The sequence below is a fragment of the Chaetodon auriga genome, chromosome 13, assembly GCF_051107435.1.
Source record: "Chaetodon auriga isolate fChaAug3 chromosome 13, fChaAug3.hap1, whole genome shotgun sequence".
NCBI lineage: Eukaryota > Metazoa > Chordata > Actinopteri > Chaetodontiformes > Chaetodontidae > Chaetodon > Chaetodon auriga.
In genome coordinates this window covers 12623218-12645707 of record NC_135086.1, presented here as the reverse complement: position 1 = coordinate 12645707, position 22490 = coordinate 12623218, and the positions used below count along the sequence as shown (strand labels likewise).

The 22490-nt window shown below is 39.5% G+C and overlaps 1 protein-coding gene across 2 annotated transcripts in view; it reads left to right on the top strand.

The window, feature by feature from the left end:
* The window catches only part of fign (fidgetin), a 29368-nt gene extending 10067 nt beyond the window's left edge, over positions 1 to 19301 (top strand). For both annotated transcript variants that reach the window (XM_076747704.1, XM_076747706.1), the window contains one exon: positions 12456 to 19301. In XM_076747704.1, the coding sequence (XP_076603819.1) occupies positions 12456 to 14692 (2237 nt within the window). In that variant the 3' untranslated portion in view covers positions 14693 to 19301. The remainder of the gene's footprint in view (positions 1 to 12455) is intronic.
* The last annotated feature ends 3189 nt before the right edge of the window (positions 19302 to 22490 follow it).

The following is a 22490-nucleotide window of genomic DNA, read 5'->3' as shown; positions in this document are numbered from 1 at the left end:
GCACTGTATCTGGGAGTGACACCTCCTGGTCCTGCTTTCTATCCAGGGAAGTAAAATCTATCAGCACTGATGAGTTCGTGCTCTATCAAATATATCGGTGCCAAACTGTTTATTGTGAGCTCCAATAGTGCTATTGTGCTTTTCTCTCGTCTATGTGGTGCAAAGAGCCAATTCGCATTTGAGCAATGGCTGACCCTATGTTGTGTATATTGATGAGTGGGATTTGTTTCTTAATAGAATTGTGTCTAATTAATTAGCTTTTAATTGGTTGAACTCTGAACATGCAAATGCAGCACAATGTAGAACAATCATTACTCTAAACTGCATAAAGAACTGCATATTGAGGTCAGCTTAGTGAAATGTGTTTGTTTGTATCCGCTTATTTTATTTTATTTTCTGCTTTATGGTGTAAAATTCCTCCATACTGAGGATCGGATTTATAACACTAGAAAGGTGTTAGTTCAACAAAGCGAATGTAGAAATATTTGAAATGCCTACCTCTCAATTTCTATTAATTATCTCATTTATATTTCACGTTTTGCCACAGATGAACCTTTTTTCGTTCCTTCATTTCATAATCTACTAAGGAATAATTTTCAATGCACGGCCCTTCTTGGTTTCTTCCCTCGTTTCTATCAAAGCACTAAACTCTTTGAAGGCTGCCACTCTCTCATCCACCTGCTTCATACAGTCGTCTTCAACAGACAACTCTGCTATTTATACAGATTACTAAAACAATTACAGTGCCCTGCTACAACATGCACACTGATTCACACAAAAGAGATATATTTGTAAATAATTCATATATTTCAGTTTACTTTTCTAATGATAGGTCAGTATTTCCAGTGTAGAATATTTAGTTTGGGCCAGTAGCAACCACACACACACACACACACAGCTCCGGCTTTTGACTGATTATTTTTTAGTAAGTCAATTTAGATGACACGGTGGAGCTGGAGGCTACACTCGTGTTTAGTGTTTATACTAGCAATGATACAAATTACACAAAATGATATGGACTATTATGTATTTGGCTTATCTTTAAAGGTTCCGTAGTGTAATATTCTACAAAATACTTGCAAAAATTGCATTTCCACATATTTTCATAATAAAAGTGCATCCTTAATATCATGTTAAGTTGATCTAAAAATGTCATTATTAAATATGACTGTAAGTCCACTCCATCCCCTAATAGAAAACCTGGAGATATGGCAACAGTAGCATGAGTTTAGATATTCAAAATGTTTTATATAAGTTCCAACCAAATCCTAACGACAGATTTTAGTGTTGCACACTGAAACATATTAAACCACTGAAGAAAAACCTTCTGTCAAAACAATTTCATGGCACCTTGATGTGATCATCTTCTGTGCAGCAGCTACTGACACTACTTGTAACACCTGCTGTCACAATCACCACAATGATGACAACAACCCCGCCGCACAGCAGGTTTGCTCAGTATCTCTGCATATCAGTCAACAGGTGATTTGCTCTCTGCACATAATTTCATGTAACTGAATAAGCTTGGAGTTGATTCTACTTCTATCAAGCTATGTGATGATTGCTGGCAGGAGCATACTTCAGAAATTTCTCATAATAAATACCTCACTTAGTTCCTACTCACGCACGTGGCTATTTTTCTGTTTTGTGAGTGACTTCAGTGTCCATGTTATCCACGATCACAAAAAATTTGCATAAAATGCTGCACAAAATATCTAAAATATCAGCATATGATCTGCTTTTACAGTCCAAGCATAAATACACATAGATGAGATTAAGTGCGCAAACAACAGGTAGAAAATACATGAATGAGATATTCAAGGAAAATTTAAGAACGTATCAGGATTTTTACACTCTTTTCAACTGCAATGCTTTTTGTCACATACATAAAAATCAGTAATATTAAATTCCCTGTAAAACCAAACTTACTTTTGAAAGCAAATGCTGTAATTCAGCACCATGGAGCTGCACTGACCATGCCACCTTAGCTCTTAGAAGCCATTGTTTGCCAGTGGGCGAACCAATCTCCTAGACAGCTCTTTCCTTGTAAAAGTTCCCCTTTATGGCTTCACTACTTCACTTCAGTAACTTTATTACAGTATAGCTGAGAGATTTCTATTTCATATTGACCTAAGATTGCTTCAGTTGTCTCATTTCACCTTTTGTCTGGCCTGTGTTGGAGAAGTGACCTTCTTTGAGACTTGCAGTCAATACCGCAGAATGCTTCAGAATGCTTCAGAGAAAAGCTGGCAGTGGTTACAGGCAAACATCCCTTTTCTGTTCACTTGGGTATTTTCAATTAGAGTTCAATTTAAACTTTTCATCAGTTTAACGTGTAAGGAAACAGTAAATAGAACGATAGATGGCCCTGGCTTTCCATGTGTATACAAAACAAAATTAGCTTTTGAACCCCACATGTGCATTGATTTCTATACTCTGCGCAACGATTTTAGGCTAATTCGAAGAAATCTTTATTTTTCCTCGCTGAATGTCATTTGACTTCTTTCAACATACAGGAGAGATGAGCTAACAGTGGTCTGTGCGATGTTTCTGTCATAGAGAAAAGAAGAGCAAACGCTCCTCTGTGTTGTCACTTGTTTTTCATTGCATATATTTGCCTTTAGCATCTGGTCAAAGCACAGATGTGTTGCTGTATTTTTATTGTAAATGGAAAAGCACAGTCCCTCCCATAGCTAATTTAACTGGTCTGAACTGTGTATCAACAAGAAACTGCAAACTGAGAAAACATAACAACACTGTCAGTAACGTGATACAATTAGCTACTTTTATAAGCTATCGCTAAACAGCCAGTGTTAGCATGAACAGCTCTTTACTCACTTAAAGACGAAATGTTATGAGTTCAGCATCAAACTTCATCCCTTTACTTTGAAGAGATGTCTCCAGTGGTGGGCAGCACTACTAGTAATCTTAACTCTTGTTTTGCTCCAATTTGCATGACTTCTTTCTTTGCCGCCAAACAGAGCGAGTGGTGGTGGTGATAATGGTCGCTTGCCAAGAGCTTCAGCCATTGTTGAGTTTACTTTTCTATTCATTGACTAATGGGGCGCAATGCCTTCAATGTGATCGACAAGAGGTTAGAATAATACGCTAACAGGGCAGCGCTACTTCTTCATCTTCTCATGTTGGACTGAGGGCAGACTGGATGCTACTGTGACTCACTATCGCCTCTTGAAGTACAAAGTGGTATTACGAGACAGTACAGAACGGGGCTACCTGGTTAGCACACCAAATTAAGTAGATATCTCTACAATACAATACATAGACGTCTTTGAAGTAATGCCAAAACCATTATTTCTTCTTACTTTGTTGATAACTTTGGTAATTTTTTGTGTGTTTTAAACTAAAAGTCTTCCATGTAACTCCATTTAAACGTTGGCGTATCAACAGTTCTAAACAGAACAGCAGTTTCTCTGTGATCTGAGCCTGAGGTAATACCACTGGCTGTGCAACTAACTGTTTGTCAAAAATAAATAAATAAATAAATAAAAATCCCCCTCCAGGGTTGGAATCGGTACTGGTCCACATGTCCTGAAAGATTTCAATGAGTGAAATTCTGGTCAAATATTATCTATGTTTATGGAGCCTATTTTCCCATGTTTTTGTGTCTAAGAGACTAACGGGTACAACAATTTTTGAAATTGGTCCAGTATTGAGCGAGGGCACTGCGGCCGGCAGCCACGAAACAGGCTGCAATGTAATCCTTCTGGGCGTTTGTGCACTGTCAATGTACGTCCGCTGAAAGTGTTTGTTTTTGCCACTGACAGGCTCAGATTGCTATTCTAAGTGTCTGACACTATGGAAAGGATCCATAAAGATAGACCTTTTTGTTAGAGAGTAAGACCCTTTTTGTTTAACCAGAAACAGCCGCTATCACTCTCACCAAGGCCACCAGACTCCATTTACAAAAACAGTAATTTTATCAAAGCAAAACACATTAATTTAAACTGAATCAAAATAAAAATCACCAAAACCTTGATGGTTCATCTTTCTGCTGTTCTAACAATCACCACCAACTCTGGTTTGGTAGAAATAAACCCTTAATTCACTGAGTAAGATGTGAAAATAACGGAAGAGGAGCGAGAGAGAGGGCAGACATCAGAGAAGCAGTGGGGGGAAAACAGCATTTAGAGCCAGGATATTTTGACATCTAACTGGGCAATTATTTTCACCGGACACTACGGCCAGCAGATTTAAATATGTCAGACTTAAACTGGAAAAAAACATTATTATTATTATTATCATTATTATTAATAAAAATAATGAAACAGTAATTACCAGATAAGATAAACACATTTCATTGTGATTTGTGTCTGAAGATCACACTGTGAAGAATGAGATTTTTTTTACAATGTGATTTGCTTCCTGTCTTAACCAGGTTAACATGGCTGTAAAGTCTAATGGTTGGAAGTGTGAAGTAATCACTGTTGTGAATCGGACCAGTGAACAAGATAATCACTTAATATCCAAAGGGGTTTGGCCTGCTGGTTTGAAAATCAGATGACTGGCTCCTGCATGGTGCCATCAAACAATGCTGCTTTACACTAAAAGTCAAGATGTGATCGATGTGATAAAAATCCTGAAAATCTGACCAAAATTTTCTTGTTTGCGTTTTTTGTTTCCCCTGACGGCCTGTGTCTCTTTCATTGGATTCTTCCTTGGAGTAACAGGACTTTGGGGAGTGAAGATGTTAGTGAATAGCTTTTGGTCAATGAGCCTTCATGTAGCAAGGTCACAATCTGCCTCTCTTCTCTTTTGAAGTGTGTAAGTGATCCCTTGAGAGGCAGAGTAGCCAAGTTCATAGAGGCTCGCAAAACCACTGCCTGTACTGTACATATGAAACAAGTTTTACCAAGTGCTTGAGATCAATGACTGTGTTCTTCTAACTAACAAGCCATTTGAGTATTCATCAGTATTATGCACTACAGAACTCTATGAAGCCTGTCTCCTATAATTGTCTTATTTTATTCAGTGTACAAGTTCTACTTGTGTGTGGAGGGCTGTTAGTTTAGAATGTGTGTGGATTTAGCTATACTTAGGGTAGTAATGGAAGATGTAGCCTCAGGGGCCTCTTGGCCTGAAGAGTCATGGTTTAATTAGCATCACTGAGACAGAGAAATGACAGCTCAGAGAATCTCTCAACCTCACGATTTACTGTATTACAGAGAAAAAATGAGAAATACATGTTCCCCTCAAGCCAAAAGAGTTTATCATCAGCTCAGCCCAAAAACCCATGGGACGTGAGAATATCCAGGGTATGTAGAAAAGAATGCATTATGTTATCAAATTGAAGTTTTCAATATCTGGGTATATTCACTGAGAATCACTATAAAGTTTGCCATATAGAAAGAAAAGTATGAACATATTTTGCACAAGTTGGCTTCTTCTACCATATTGCTGTCCAAACCAGTGAGCTTTAATTAGACGTATATGCTGTGGAAGCTGGTCAACAGATCCAAATGAGTTACTGCACTGTGTGAAGTTGTAGGATCTGGAAAATTCACACGCAACAACAAAACATAAATGATCTTGCGTGTATTCCTCTGTGTCTCCGTCACTGTGAATAAATGGAGTAAAGCAGCTGCGCACGCACGTTTTCCTATTGTCAACAAATCCCATGAAAAGAACAAAGCAAATAGCCTTAATCCATCGCTCAATACCCTGTTTGTGCCACTCAGCCAAAAGCCCATTCATTCCTGAAGATCCTGAAGAATATATCATTTAATTTTAAAGAAAAGGCTCACTAATGTCCTAAAACAGCTGGGCTCTGTAGATTTTAACATTTCTCAAACAGGATTAAATACTTATTTTGTCTGGGACTATTTTCAGCTGCCTGTTAATAGACATGTGGCACATGAGTAAGTATTTACAGCAGCAGCAGAGTTTATGTGGGATTGACTGAAAATAAACTACAGTGCCCATGTTCATTACAATAAACTTCAACAACTTCAGGAGTTTCTGTGTATCGTCTGCACTCCAGAGTATTTTTCTTATTACAGCTCTGATTACCAAAACATCTACACAGTACTCAGTAATGTACTGCGTCTTTCTAAGACGTTTAAAATCCAAAGTGGACATTTGTACAGTGAAATTATGGGATGATTTCTGAGTGGGAACATTTACATCTTCTCATTACATTTCAGATGAATTATTCAAATCAGCAGCAGCCCCGTGCCAGCAAACAGTTTTATTCTGTTACCGGCTGCTGCTGAAATAATGCGCTGCTCTGTAGATCAATACAGTTTTAGGAATCTTTTCGACTCACTGTAAGAGCAGCGGGCTTTGTTGTTCTTTTTTCATGACCACCATCTTCTGTATAACACAAACACAAGACCTGTATAACGCAAGCTGCAGGAGCACATTTACTGTAGCTGCAGATAAAACAGGTGTTATTTGCTGAGGATTTATACTTTTACTCAGAGGTGAAACCCTGTGGCAGTGAATCGTCTTCTTGGCAGAATGGCATTCAGTTTGGTTGCAGCTATATAGAGAAAGATGGTGAGCAAATGAAGGAGTGATTTTGACCATTTGAGTCAGTTTAACTACCAAACTGATTTCATGCCGCCAGTTTTAGATGCAGCTGCAGAAACCATCCGCCTCAACCCTATGTGATGATATACAAGGTTATACAAGGATACAAGGCTTTTAGTCTGGTGCTGCATTTATTTTGTGACTTTTTGTTTCGTGGCTGTGTGTATTATTTGAGAGTACATGTGTTGGAAACAGGAAAATTGCCCGTGGTTGATGACATTTCTAATTGCATATATGACAGCAGCGTAACAGAGGTGTTAGTTAATTAATTAACTAATTAATTTAGCATAGAACTTGAATGCAGGTTTACTAATGGTGATTAGAAGTGGTGAATCCACCACTTCATACTGCTGTGATAACTTCCTCACCGCGTTTCATTATTAGAGGGTCTGGGTGCAGAAGATCTCTTGTGGTCTTCTGGGTCTCTGAAATATAGTTGTACTGAATAGAAACCAGCTACATTCACCTGCTAATGCGTTGAGTAATGTGGCTGTTTTGTGTGATTTCGTGTGCAAAGCCACCTATTTGTAATTATGGCCACCACAGACACTGGAATTTAGTGCCTGGTAGCGGCGCCTCCATTTTGGATGTGTTTTAAGGAACACAGTTGGTAGTGTTTGCAGGTGGGAAGCAATGAACAAAAATCTTTATGGAATGTACAGACTATTGCTTAAAAAACACCATTAAGAAAAACAGGACATTCATTGTGTGATAATATCAAGGATTAACACTGCAGACACAAATCAGAGGTCTGCACACACGTCTGAGGAAGGGTTATCATAATTTAACAAATTCTTCATATCACTTTATCACTGTCATGTCTCCTCATTACATCATTGGATGTTACTTAGTATGCTGCCATGTGAACAAATGCACAGTTTGTCATTATTTTTGACATAAAGATTCACCATTAACATAAAATTATTCATAAACTCAATGATAAGTAGAAGAGTGCACTCACTAGAGTGCAGATCCCAGCCAGGTGTGCCTGGGGGGCCTGTGGGTGAAGCAGTTGTTGATCACTTGTGGCCCCCAGTACCGGCCGGTTAAGAGGAGCGAGGAGTCAGCAGTCAATGGCGGTATAAAATAGAGCGGTCAATAAAATAGGTTTTTCAAAAATTGTGAATCACAGCAACCACGAGTGGTCCTTGAGCATACAGTCATAAATGTGCCCCAAAAATATTAGGCTGGGGTATGCAAGGTTAGCCCACAACATACGCCTGGCAGAGACAATTAATTTAATTATTTTCTGTCACGTATCAAGTAATATATGATTGATTACATCGATGAATGGACAAATTGAAAAAAGGAAACCTAACATCTAGCATTTTATGTCATCTTGAATCTAATATTTTATCAGATTGATCAATTCTGATTTATTGTTCACCAATATAATCATTAGTGGATGTCTCATATGCTTGGTCATGTACAACAACATCTTTACTTACTATCAGTAGGCAGTAATTAGGAGGTTATTGAAGGAAAGTTCTTAGTTAATGGCCTAGAAGTTGTAGAATATGGTCATGCAGAATAATACATTAACAAGTGCTTTATAATAACTAATAAAGAGCCAACATGCTAATAAGCAGCTAGTAAACGTTGAATAGGTGTACCTTAATATTAAGTGTTACCCTAAAAGGAAGTGACAAGAGCTCTGTCACAATAACCATCTCACTCACTTTCTTGCTGTATCATGAGTATTATTATGATCACAAAGAGGTCCCATCACAGGAAGTTGTCTGCCTGCCAGGCAGGTCAGCTACAATAAACATACTGTAAGTGAACGCTTGTACAGTCATTTTCCACCTTCTGTGGTGGGATTAGTATAGAATCCACTGGGATCGGTGGACTTTGATAGTGTGCAGACATGTAGTAATTTGCTGCCATGGGTGGTCAGACTGTGAAATGTATGGGCAGTAGCCCTGGAAAGGACGGTGACTGAGGAAGGCATATCTTTTCTAAATGAGGGGTTAAATGGCACCCTGCCATCTAAAGATTGGAATTACTGCCACATGGAGCTCTAAATTGAGTTTAAATAGTCTTAACTTGATATGTGAGATGAATGGGACTGTAGCCATACCGATTACCATTTCACATTGTATTAGAATGTTTTGCCCCACCCCTACTTAGAATATCTCCGGTGGATTTGAATATGAATATGAGCTTGTTTTTATTTATAAACGTAATTACTGTCTGTCGGCAATATTTGCACGCTTGTCAAGTAGAGTGGTCTGTGTGTGCAGAATAAAAGCAAAAGCTCCCATAATTATGTTTACGTCCAGCGATGAAAATCCCAGGGTTGTAATGATCAGTAATTATAAATACTTTTCAGCATGTCTACTGCCTCAGCTGGGACTATTGTGTGGTGTGAAGTGTGGAGTTTGTGCAGCTTAATTATGACATTGTACATGACTAAACGTACCAGTCTGCTTCGGCTCTGCAAAACACTTCCAGTGCATAATCACGCTCAAGTCTGACTTTAAAGAGCTCATTACAGTTAGTTTTCTAAAGAGCGGCTTATTAAACACAGTTACCTAATAAGCATCTTTGGTGGTGCAAATTGGTAAAAATGGTAATGAGTCTGATTAGGCCACGTTTCAATTAAGACAGCTTTCACTTCCCTCAACCCTCCCACCTTCCCCTCCCCCAAACCAAAAAAGAGGAAGGAAAGTCCAGCTCTTTATGCTTGGGAATCCTCCTGGAAGGCATTTTGCTCGCTCTCTCTCTCTCTCCCCCTCACACAAACACACACACACACACACACACACACATGCACACATGCACACACGCACACACAGAAAGAGGAAAAGAAAACCGCTCTGCCACCTCTGTGTTTCCTTTCAGGAGCACAGTAATGAATAGAGAATTGGGCAAGCAGCGGTCCAATTTACGCACTGGGAAATTGGATGGACAGAGTGGAGGCCCACTCTTGTTTGCTTAAAAAACGGCCTAGGCTACCAGATTAATAGTTCCCAAAAAGGTCAACATCTCTGTTTCATCGATGATGATCACTGAAGCAGAAATTAAACACCATAGCATAACACCATGGCATCACATGCCAAAAGCGTCTCTGCTCCACCTGGTTCAATGTGAGTGAGATGGTCTATAAAGTATACGTTATATAACATAAAATGCCAGGACATGACTTTCAAGTTTGTGCTGTTATGAAGACAAATGCACATTTGCTTCTCAAATGAATCTCAAATTCAGCAGGGTGATCATTTAGATCTGAATCGACCTATAAGATAACTCCAAAAATCAGATAAATGTCGGACAAAAGAGATTATTTTCCTATACTCCCATCATCTCAAATTTACCATAGAGGATTATTCAGATCTATGAATCGACAAACACATTAGTCTAACAAAGGCTGTATTTGTTGGTGGCTGATCAGTGGAATTTGAGCTCGAGCCCCGAGGCTATCTGAAAACATTCCACTAATGGAGCGCTCTGTAATTATACCATTTCAAAGAAAGACAAAGGAACCTGTGGATGTTGTATTTGAATTTCCAGGCAGATGGAATAAAGGACAACGTTTTACCGTAATACCAAAGTACAAGATCATTATGCTAATGTGCCGTGTGTGTGTGTGTGTGTGTGTGTGTGTGTGTGTGTGTGTGTGTGTTTGTGTGAGTGCATTTGTGTCTATTTATGTGTTAGTGTATGTATGTCTGTTTGTGTGTGGATGCATTTACTGCCCATTCCCATAACCTTTGTCGAAACTGCCTGGTTCAAATAGTAAATATCTTAGTAAGAGAATTATTTTACACTTAGACACAACAATGTGTAATTATGCTACTGCTATTGTATGTAACGCTAAAACTCTTGTGTTATTTAACGTGGTTAAAAAAAATCCATGAATCCCTGTTGTTCCGTGTAGGTTCTGTATTAATAGAACAGACCTTTTTTTGCCAGCAGAAGAGAAAATGTCTTGTTTCACAAATCCAAATCACAGGTTTGAGTTATTTTCGTTGTAGAAAGTGAAAGTCTTTCTCAGTCTGTTTTTAGCAGTGTGCTGTATTTATATAATCATCTTGGATGGTTTCCATTTTACAAAATACCTGATGCTCAGAGATCTCAACTACACTTTGCGAGTAGCACTTCTTTGATTTTACAAAGTGGCACATTGTTCAGAGAGGATTAACAGTAATAGGAGAATCTCACTCAATAAGCTGCTATTGACAAAATGTGCCTTGAGTGTTAATGAACTCTGCTGAATGATTTTACAAAAACCATTATCCTGATACTTGCACTGCCGTGTCAGAAAATGCTGTGAATGGTTGAGATTTTTGGCAGACGATGTGGTGCTAGTTGCTATTGTCCAAATACTGTTTTGTTTGTTTTGAAGGGATTTTTTTCTCAGCAGTAATGTGGAAAAAAAAATATATTCAACAGTTTGTTAAAATGGTATTTCAATGTGGTAATAACATGAGGAAAAAAAACATCAGGTGTGTGACAAGCTGCTCTGGAAAAATAATATTCCCCTTAAGAAGTCTTATTAAGTCTCAGAGGTGTCATTCATGCATTTTCTTCAGTTCTACACAATTTAAGTAAATAAGGTTTCAATTTACATGAAAGACATTTTATTGTTTCTATTATCTTTCTCACAGTTTTTTAATATATATCCTATTTTCCGCAGGTTCACAAACCTTTGTATGCTACAGCGTACAGAATCCCATATTTGTCTGCCTGGGCTTTTTGCCTCAGGCTCTCTTTCTTAATCATTAGCTTGGATGGTTGACAACCGTGTGAGCCATAGCATGGATCTCTTTGACTAAAACCTTGTAAATTAACACAATTAGTGCAGCATCATCCTGCTAATTAGCTCCTGGTGTCTAGCGTGGCTGGTGGGCAAATAGCTGGGAGGGAGTCAGAAGGGAATCTACAGACAAACACTGCGTTTGTAATCTGCCTCTGGACAGTGGCTGTTTGTTGCCTAAATCCTGCAATATGGACTTAACCTACTGAAGTAGAAAGTATGGCACCGCAGTGCCTGCTCAGCAAGGGCATGGACCACTGTAATAGGAGGGGAAAGTTTGGTTAAACGCATCTCTTCTCACATTTTCATGTAGCTTTTGGTCAGCTTAGTGTTGATGGAAGATGTGTGAGGCTCTGCACACTATCTCTGATTGTTTTAAGCTGTAACCTCTCTAATAGTCTATATTCTTTGATGGTATAGTACATCTTCTGATAATCCCATGCAGAGTAAAAGATGACAGTGTGTGTAAAGGCTTTTATTTGCAGATTGACTTTAGGATTTAACTTGATTATTTATGTCATTCAAACCCTTAGGGCCATACAGAGAGGCTGAGAGAGGCTGCAGAGAAAAAGACAAGTGAAGCATGTTTTTTTTTTTTTTTCCTTCCCCTCCCTCACTCTGTGGACTAGGAAGCAGTAGGCAGACTGGATGTGGATGTAATTCATGCTGGGCTGAGGGGTTTGTGTGATGAAAGCAACAGAGCGCTGCCAAGGAAGATTGCTTTGCTGCTCTCCTCCAAGCAGATTTGAAACTGTCTCAGAATGCCTCAGATGAGAGTTGGATTATAGACTGACCCTCAATGTCTGTGTCATTCTGCTCTGTGTTGGGTGGATTATACCACGCTAACCAGGTGCTGGGTCCTCATGCTGAACATGGTGTGTGTTCAGTTAGCGTTGTCTGATTGCCAAATGAGACATCTGGACATTGATCATATGAAAAACTCTTGCTTTTTTCTTTGTAATTTCCCAATTTCTCCACTCCAATTAGAAAAAACAACAGGCGATTCATGCATTATAGATGTTTTCACAGTATTTGAATTATGTACCATTCTATTATTATAGAAATATTAGAACATTATTCTTAAATGATTATTTATCATGACTTAATGCTTACTTTGACATATTTCTCCCTTATACGGAATATCTAGGTCTAAAGATGCAGTGGACCCCAGAGCACACACAATGGGCAGAGCAACACTTTGACATCTCATCCACTACCCGCTCGCCAGCACACAAAGTAGAGGCCTACCGGGGGCACTTACAGCGAACGTACCAGTATGCGTGGGCAAATGATGACATCTCTGCACTGACTGCCTCCAATCTGCTTAAGAAATACGCAGAGAAGTACTCTGGGATCCTAGAGGGCCCAAACGAAAGAGCCCTGCTGTGTTCCTACTCTGATAGCACCACTGGACTCATGAATGGACGAAAGTCAGAGAATGAGTCCTGGCAGGAGGGGATTTACCCAATGAACTGTGCTCCAGATGTTATATCTGTGAGCAAAGCTGGAATGACAGCTGCCCTACCCCCTACAGATGTGTCGGCTAGCATAGGCAGCTCCCCAGGGGTGGCCAGCAGCTTGTCTGAGCCGAGCTATTCCAGCAGTAACTGTGGGAGCCACACAGCCACTACTCTCCATTCGGGCCTCACCTCTCAGGAATATACTGCCAGCTACAACGGCTCCTACCTGCATTCTAGCTACAGCGGCCAGAGTACCCCAGCCCTCCCCTCCCCACACCCCTCTCCTTTACACAGTGCTGGGCTCTTACAACCACCACCCCCGCCTCCTCCCCCCACCTTAGTGCCGAGCTACAACGCTGGGTCTCCAAACCTTCCCAACTACAATTATCCTCCAACAGGGTATCCTTCTCAGACTAGTGTTGGCCCTGGTTATAGCCCTGGGGGAGCGCCCCCTCCTTCTGCTTATCTGCCATCCGGTATTGCAGCACCAACACCAATCCCTCCTTCCACACTGCCTGGCTACACCTACCAGTCCCATAATCATACACCAATTGCACCAACACCTTTGAATGGCAGCACATCCAACTCATTAAAACGAAAAGCTTTCTACATGAGTGGACATGGAGATATGGACTCTAGCTTTGGCAATTTCAACTATAACCAACAGCGCTCTTCACAGAGCCCAATGTACAGAATAGCAGACAGCAGTATCTCAGATTCAAACAGGGGCAATGGCTTCGATAGGAATGCTGAGGCATCGTCTTTAGCATTTAAGCCAACCAAACAGCCAATGTCTTCTGATCAACAAAGAAAATTTATTGTACACTCTGGCAGAGCATTAACTCCTCCATCCTATGGATCAACCAAAAGCTCTGTGGGTGATCTCAGAACTGGTGAGCCCTACAGCAAGTTTGGATCCCCCATCATGAGCGAGCAAACTGAAGAGCACAGACAGCACCACTCTCACTCTCTAACAGGGCCTGACATTGGTGCAGCTACCTCGTCCATCCATGCTGCGGAGGAACAACTCAAGAACAGTGACTCCAACCTGGTGGAGATGGTGACCACAGAGATCCTTCAGCAGGGCCCTCCAGTGGACTGGAGTGACATTGCAGGGCTGGATATGGCCAAAGCAGCCATCAAGGAGGAGATACTATGGCCCATTTTGAGGCCAGATATGTTTAGTGGACTTGCCACATTACCTCGGACCCTCCTTTTATTTGGACCTCAGGGAACCGGTAGAACGCTGCTGGCCCACTGCATGGCCAGCCAACTGGGGGCTGCCTTCTTGCGACTCAGCAGCTCAGCTCTGGTGACCAAGTGGCTCGGGGAAGGGGACAAAATCATCCAGGCTTCTTTCCTGGTGGCCCGGTGTCGTCAGCCAGCAGTGGTGTTCATCAGAGAGGTAGACCTGCTGCTGTCAGCCCAGCTCAGTGAGGACAGCCCAGTGAATCGCCTCAAGGCTGAGCTCCTCATGCAGCTTGACAGTATTCTGACCTCTACTGAGGACCATGTCCTCGTGGTCTGCTCCACCAATAAGCCTGAAGAGATCCCAGAGTCCCTACGGAGGTACTTTACCAAGCGACTGCTCATCCCCTTGCCTGATGGGACAGCACGACACCAGATAATCAGCCAACTGCTCTCACAGCACAACTACTGTCTTAGTGACAAAGAGATGTCACTACTGGTTCAGAGGACAGAGGGCTTTTCAGGACTGGATGTGGCCCAGCTGTGTCAAGAGGCCATAGTAGGTCCTCTCCATGGCATTCCTGGTACTGACCTGTCAAGCATCCATCCCACTCAGATGAGACCGGTCTCCTACCAGGACTTTGACAATGTGTTTTGCAAATTCCAGCCCAGCATATCACAAAAAGAACTTGACATGTACACTGAGTGGAATAAAATGTTTGGTTGTAGTCAATGAAAAAGACCCATCAAACACAATTTCTTCACAGCCAGTAGTTTAATACAGGCAAGTGTTTGGCCTTCAGAGAACAAGAAATATAAAAAACAGTGGTGACATGAACATATAATATACAGCTAAAGGATTGTCCTTGAAGGCTTTAGACAGAAGATGACAGTCCGGACATCGCACATTGGTATAGTTGAATAAATGCTTTATGTGGCTGATGCCATGTGCTCACTAAAACTCAAACGACTTGGAAAAGATGCCCCCTGTTTTTGTATATACATATACATATATAAATATATATACATACTATTCTGCTGATCTTGAGATTTAGTTGCTATCAAGTGCCTGAGGTGGTGCTGTTTAACTTTTTTCTTTCTCACAATCTTCATTGGTGACGTGCTAATATATATATAAAAAAAGCTTTAAAATGAGACAAAAAACTTGCTTTCTCTTTTCCATTAGAACAGTGTTCTACAGCCGTGTCTGTTTCGTGCTCTCTGTGAACAGTTGTGGTTAATTTGAGCTAAATTAGATTTATTGACATGATTACAGTTGGGCTTCATTACCTTACAAAGGTTTTATGTATGTGTAAATCCTTTAATTACAGTAATGTTGACATGTTTTTCTTTGCTGAAACAATGTGATTTGTTTTCTAGCAGACTTAAGGTGAATTTGGTTGCTGTACTAGCCTCTCCACTATAGATGAAATGACAAAAACAAATATTATTTTACAACTTCAACCGAAACAATAAATGACTATGTAATTGTTGTTAAAATATTGTTACAGTAGTAATTTACAGTGTTTCACATAAATGTGAAACTCTACCATTATTTCTTTTGATGTTCTCTATTTGAAAACTCAGGAAAGTGATAATGATATGTATAGTACCTCATAAGCTTGTGTCGAAGCACTACATACTACAAGAGCATTTGGCTTGGCATTTGAAATTCCATCATCAAACCATGTAAGGATATACAATACCTCAAAAATGAAATGAGAAGGTTCCTACAATGAATGTATGAGAGTAATTCTGGTTTATTTACGAGACAAAACAAGTCATTCATTTGGGTTTCTTCACCTTCTTTACTTTAGCTTGTGGTGATGCAGAGCTGAGAGGAATTCGAAAGGTGCAGACAAACATCTTGGGGTTGAGGAAGACAACTGCCCCGAGCTATTTCATTCCGTCCCGCTGCCGTTTTATCATTAATGAAACCTAAGGATTATGTATAGCCTAAGTTCCTTTCTACCTCAGTTTGTTAGTTATCTCTGAAAGACAAATTCATGAAGACAGCGTAATGTCAGCACCTGTTCTGCCTGATGATGCGGAAACCTTTTGAGAGAACACCAAACAATATTTTGTTGTGTGCAAAATCTATTAGCTTTACATTTTGATAACTCCCAAGAACCCTGTTTCTCGCCACATAAAGCTCTTAAAGGGGAATGCAACTGAATCAGGTTTGGGATACACTATGCCTTAGGACAATTTGGTCTGCATTAGCTAACATTCACCGGTGGATCTTGTTGCCATTGCTTGTTTGGCCCCTCAATCTGTGATGTCAAATAGAAAATCCAAATGTGACCATATTGGTGATGTTTGGTGCACATTCTTTCAATACAAAGTTTACAATAGAACTGGTTTGTTTGTCTCCGGCCATAACTGTAACATTCATTGCATTTAGTGGCATTCCTTTTTAAGAGCTGGAAGGCTATCTCACTGTACACAAAATGGCTTTTTTTTCCTTCTTTACTCTATGTTGTCATTTTCACACTTAAAACTGTCGTGTTTACAGTGCTATTGATCACTAATTGCTGCCATTAATCAGTACAATTCCATGCAACGTTTTTGGCAATGAAGGGCGGGACTGACAGCTGAATTGGCAAGTAAAAATGTCATTGAATGTATTACTTCCTCTGAGCAGTAAGGAAAGCAACGCACTCGCACATTGAAAAATGCCACTGAAGTAGATAGCACTGTAGGTGTAGGCGTATAGTACTGCAGAGGCACTAAAGGACCTTGTGTTTGTTTTTCAAAGTAGGTCCCTTCATGTTTGTTGCCTATTGCACATGTTTTACTTGGTCTTTTTTTATTGGACAGTGTGCATATGGATCACTGCCACCTGATTTGGCCACATGAACTCTTCCACACCGCTATTAGGATGCATACAGAGCCTCCAGACAAAGCAGAGAAACTACATAGCAGCAGAGAAAGCTAGCAACATCTCGTAGTTTCACATTATTTGTTTTACATATTTATAGATATGTACTCCAGTCATGAGAGGGGTGGCAGCATTTTCACTGAATGCACACAAGTTACAGTGATTGATAAAAGGTGAACCCAACCCCATACAGTTTGATCAAACCAATCAATACACCATGTTACTGAATATACAGCAGCGTAGAATATGAATGCCCACTTATGTTTCTTCATTGTTTCTGGGATGAAGGTCCTTTCAAATGACTTTTCATAATTGATTTGGGTCACTCTTGTTTTCATTCATGCTGTACAGCATTTTTTGTGAGACTTACTGTACATTACATACATTACGTCCAGAGGGTCCGGAATCAGATTTGTTTTCACATGATCAGCAAAGTCCATTTGGAAGCTTCAAACATGAATAACCCGCAGTTACACAGAAAAGGGTTAATATTAATGGAAAATACATCTTAAACTGGTTGGTTTTGTTGCTTAAACTGAAGAACTTCAGGAAATGAGCAGAGAGCTTAAACAACTGCAGAGCTCCCCACAAATATTATGTAATTTATTATTACATTTTGACATGTTTATTGGTTGAAATTTTCCTTGAAGCCAGGGTCAAAGAGCTTTCTTTTCAACATGATGATTTGTTTTAACAAGTTGTGACTTTTAATGCAACAGTGTGAGCTGCTGATATTTGAACACAGCAGTTTTATAGCACTCTCATGCAGCACTGTTAAGTTATTGTATCACAGCATGTCAGATATTTTCAAGAGGTGTGTGAGTTTTGTGAAGTGTTTGGAGTTTTTCAGTTTTATCCTGTCTTGAGTTTATGAACAGTCACTCACCTCTGCCTGGAGTACAAGGAGAAACATGGTTAATTTGTTTATCTTTAACAAAAATGCTACATGAATATTAGCCGAAAATGTCACATACCACACAGTGTACTGTCACACTGGAATATAATTGTTTCTGTGTCCATGATTGTGAATTTTAACAAGTAATTTTGCTCATTGCGAGGTCTTTGACAAGAAGGCGCTGAGAAGCCCTAAGTGCCATTAACAAGTGCAGATTTCATGAGTTTAAGAGGTTGACTGTTCATGAACTAGCAGAGAGATGTATGGTAAAAAGGGGAAATGTTCCACTCAAATTAAGTAGTACTTGAAATCAGTCCAACAACAACCGGTCTCGTCATGTATTTGCGTTTTTTAAAAAAATTTGTCTACTGAACAGTGCAGCAGAGCCCAGTGGAACATGAGGCACATGGATGAGAAGCTACATTTGCTTTTAATTTTCATCACAACTAGACAGTAAAAAAAGGCTTACAGAAAGGCCTGATATGAGAAAAACAATTTATTAAAAATTAAACACATTTATTTAGATAGGGTGTGTATTCTCATGCTATAGATGTTATTATTGAAAATAGTCATTCATTGTTGAGGGTGATGTGATAAAAGGTCCAACAGACACAAACAACACTTGAGCAGAACCTACGATAAGCACATCGAGTCTCACAGTGATGCCAATTCAGTCACTTGAATCGCGCTTTTTTTTTTTCTTCCCCAAATCTGCCAGTGTTTCTGTAATTACATTTTGTTGACAACTGCTTAAGATTTTGATTCCATCCTTATGTCGTTTTATAGTCTGGCTTCTTCTTTTATAACCATTTCTACCTCATTGCTACATATTGTACATGTAGTACTTATGTCCTGTCATTTTGAATGTCATGCATTTGTGGATAAAAAGTTACAACAACAACAACAAAAAAAAAAAAGAACAAAAAAAAATAAATAAAAACTTGCCCTTGAATCTGAGCAGTCTACCTCAAAAAGACTGTCTTTACACTGTCAAGTACAAGTCACAGAAAAAAAAAAAGAAAAAAAAAAAAGGCACCTTGAGGGCAAAGATGAAGTTAACCTGCACATACTGATGTACGGTTTATTTACAATACCATGTTTCTGTTGAATTGTTGTGGGCTGTGTAGGTCTTCTACAAGGTCGCCAATGCAAATTCATTTCCTAAAAAGTACAGTAACAAATTGCTTTAATCCTTTGTTAATTGTTGTAGTGCGCATGTTAATGTGCGTGTATGTGCACTTGCAATTATGCGAGTATGAGGGATAACATTAAGATATGAAAAATCTGAGTTTTTACTTTTCATATACATGTACAGAGAATAAACTTGCACATAGCTGTATGTATTGTACATTTGCTAATGATATACAGCATACATACGAAAAATGCACCACATACATGTTTATATGTGTGTATGTATTGCCATACTTACAGTACAGTCAGTTTAAATGTATTTTAATTTCAAGGTACATAAAGGTTACTGAAATATTGAATAAAGATGTTTTCTTTTTTTCCTGAAAACTGGATGCATTTTGTACCTTTACTTGATTAAATTTGCAATGGTGTGATTGATTTAAGCCTGTGCTATTTCCGTTTCAAGCCGTTTCTTGTGGAAGACGATGTTCAAATCCATGACAACTTAAATCATAATTTCTTTGTTTCACTGGTGTTATAGTGAAAGTAATTCAGTTTGCCGCAGCATACAAAGGCTGGTTTTAAGGCTTCCTTTTTATTGCACTCCTCCCACCGATACACCTCTCATGATCCATATCATTTATAAATCCATACTGGCTGTTTTTTATTAGAAGATAAACAGCCATGTTTAAAATTCCTCTTTCATGGCACCATTAAGTAGTAGGTGTTATATGCGTGGGAAGTTTCTGTGCAATTAACATAAATGAGAAAAGACACAGTGTATTGTGTCAGTGTTGGTAGTTCTCTTTTTTTTAACATGTGACTACATCAGTATCAGCTGTGGGTGCAGTTTATCTTCAGATCTAATATATATATACCGTTTCAGTATTCTAAACACGGGGTGAAAAACACAACAAACATCACAGACATTTTGTACCTGTATTATGTCATTTATGCCAAATCAATTGGGGAAACGTCCATACTTTGCACTGAAAATTGTAAATAAAACCTGTTTTCATTTCCATAGAGCCTTTCTAAATAAAGACTTGTTGTACATGATGTGGAGTAAAATTAACTAATTTACAAAGACCAAGGGGTGTGGAAAAAGGTAATTTCATATTATCAGTGCCTGTCAGTGTCTGAATACTGTCTCTCACAGCATTGATAAGCTTGTCAAGGCGAGAACACAAACACTTCATACTTTGTAGTCTCCCATGGAGAACTGTCCTTGGAGGATGGAATTGTTCACTAGTCTTATTCAGCATCTCTATTATGATGAGGAACATTGCCTGACAGATTACCTCAACTAGAAAACAGGAGTAATTCACTCAAGTTAATTGTAGACATTTCATCTCTGAAGAAAAAAAAAAAAACCAACTTGTTAAATGTTAGAAAAAGACAATTCTGACATTTTCGATGAAAAAACTACACTTAGGTTTTCCTCCTCCAGCGCAGGCGTCGCCACGTTCAGAACAGTCTTGTGTTAACAATGGAGCAAAAGAAATAAAGTCTGCCTCTGTAGAACGTGTTGTGTTCTATAAATGAAGCTCAAGCACCACTGAATCAACTGCAGCTTTGCATGTTCTTTGTGTGCATTATTTGCTCATCTTCAACTAACAGCACGAGGAGGTAAGTATCTTAACAATTCACATACGTGACGATCATCTCGTTCTCCATAACACAACGTCGCCACTACAAAGTGAAACTGTCAGTAACGCTTTGAACTGAGCCTCTACAGTCAAGCTTCTCCACAATACAGTTCCTGTGGCAGCGCGTCCCTTTCACGCTGTTAAATGTGACTGATGTTTGTTGTTGGATATAGCCATCAAAACACCTGACTGCATATGCATGCACATGCTTTGTTTTCATGTTTACCACCTCACAGTGTCTATCTTGGGTTTGTGCCACAGCAGAATGTCTGTTATAAGTGACAGCACGATAGACACACACAAACACACACACATCTTTTCTCCATTCTGCTGTCTGAAATTCTAGCAGCAAACACACCCTTTGTTTCTTTGCAGAGATTTTTTTTTTTTTTTTTTTTAAAAACAAGAGCCATTTGACCAAGATAAAAAAAAAAATATGAACTGATAAGAGAAAAATAAAGTTGAGTCAAACAAATTACACTCAAGTTATTAGTGGCTATTTTGTAAATATCAAAGATCCACTTGTCCCAGTGTTCTGTGCTTCATTTGCATTCTGATGAAACTGGAGTGGATGTGTGTGAACTCGGAGGTTATCTGTGTAGCTGCAGCGCTGAGCAGACGAATCAGACAGCTTCGCAACCACATGGCTCAAGAGGATGAGCCACAGACCTCTCTCAAATCACTTCCTTCATAACAATTAAAATATGCAAAGTGATAATTTTCCTTAAGTAGCCTTAAATGTGCAATCTATTTAAATGTGAGGGAAATTGCCTAAAGCTTGCGGTGTGTGTATATGTGGGGGCTGGGGTGGGGGATAAATTATGCAAATAACAGAAAGGACTCTTGAAAGCCTAATTTTTCTGTAATAAGCATACTGTTTCATTTAATTTTTTTCCTCTTATTAAAAGTGACAGTTCTTTTGCTCTGTCTGATGGCTATATCTGACACAAGCCCATGGAAGTGACTGTTGGACTAAATGGTAAAGCATTTTTGTAGCATTTAGATGATGGTTACATTCACAAAGTAATTATGCACTAGAGAGTCCAGAAATAAGGTTTAATTACACAGTAATCGCTTCTGATGGACACTAGGAAGTGTGAGCACTGCCAGACTGCAATCCATCAATGACAAACCTCTGGCCAGTTTTAATTCCTCCTCATTTGCATCATAACCTCGCCACCGAGTTGCAAAAATGCTGTTAAATGTTAATAGGACCTGTCTCTCCACTCAAAATGGATGCTTAAGCCATTTCAATTCTCCCTTTCTCTCTATCTCTTTCTTTCACTCCCTCTCTTTCTCTCTCTCTCTCTCCCTCACAACACACACACACACACACTCTATCTCACACAGTCCATATCTCCTCTCTCTCGCCTCAATTCTCACATTCTCATGAGCCTTCACATAAATAGCCCCTCTTCAGAAGGGAAGCTGAGCACAGGAGACAGTGCACGGTCACTGCTGTGCTAATTGGGAGCAACATGTAAAGTTTTATCTCTTGAGTGCTAACAAACCATACAGACAAGTATAATTCCCTGCCGTGTGTGTGTGTGTGTGTGTGTGTGTGTGTTTTTCCACACACACACATTCACACAGCCACAGAGCATAAAGGTTTGTTCACACCATGTGAGGGAAGGCCCCTTCCTAAGGGACTGGATAAAATAATTTTTTTATTAACTGAAAATTGTTATTGGCGCAGCAGACACATTTCTGCTCCTCTTCAGACTTTTATGCTTGATTAGAGTTGGGATGTCTCATTATCAGCCCGTCTCCTTCATATATTGTAAGTATACTCTTTATTATACACGGGACATCCTGGTGTACTGCAGTGTACCGCTTGCAAAAGGTGGACATTACACCCAGTGGAGCACTTGAGTGAAGCGAGTGGACCGTGTTTATTTATTGTAATAACATGGGAGACGGCACATTTTGTACTTTACTAATCCCTCTGCATCAGTCCCAACATATACTCTTAGACACT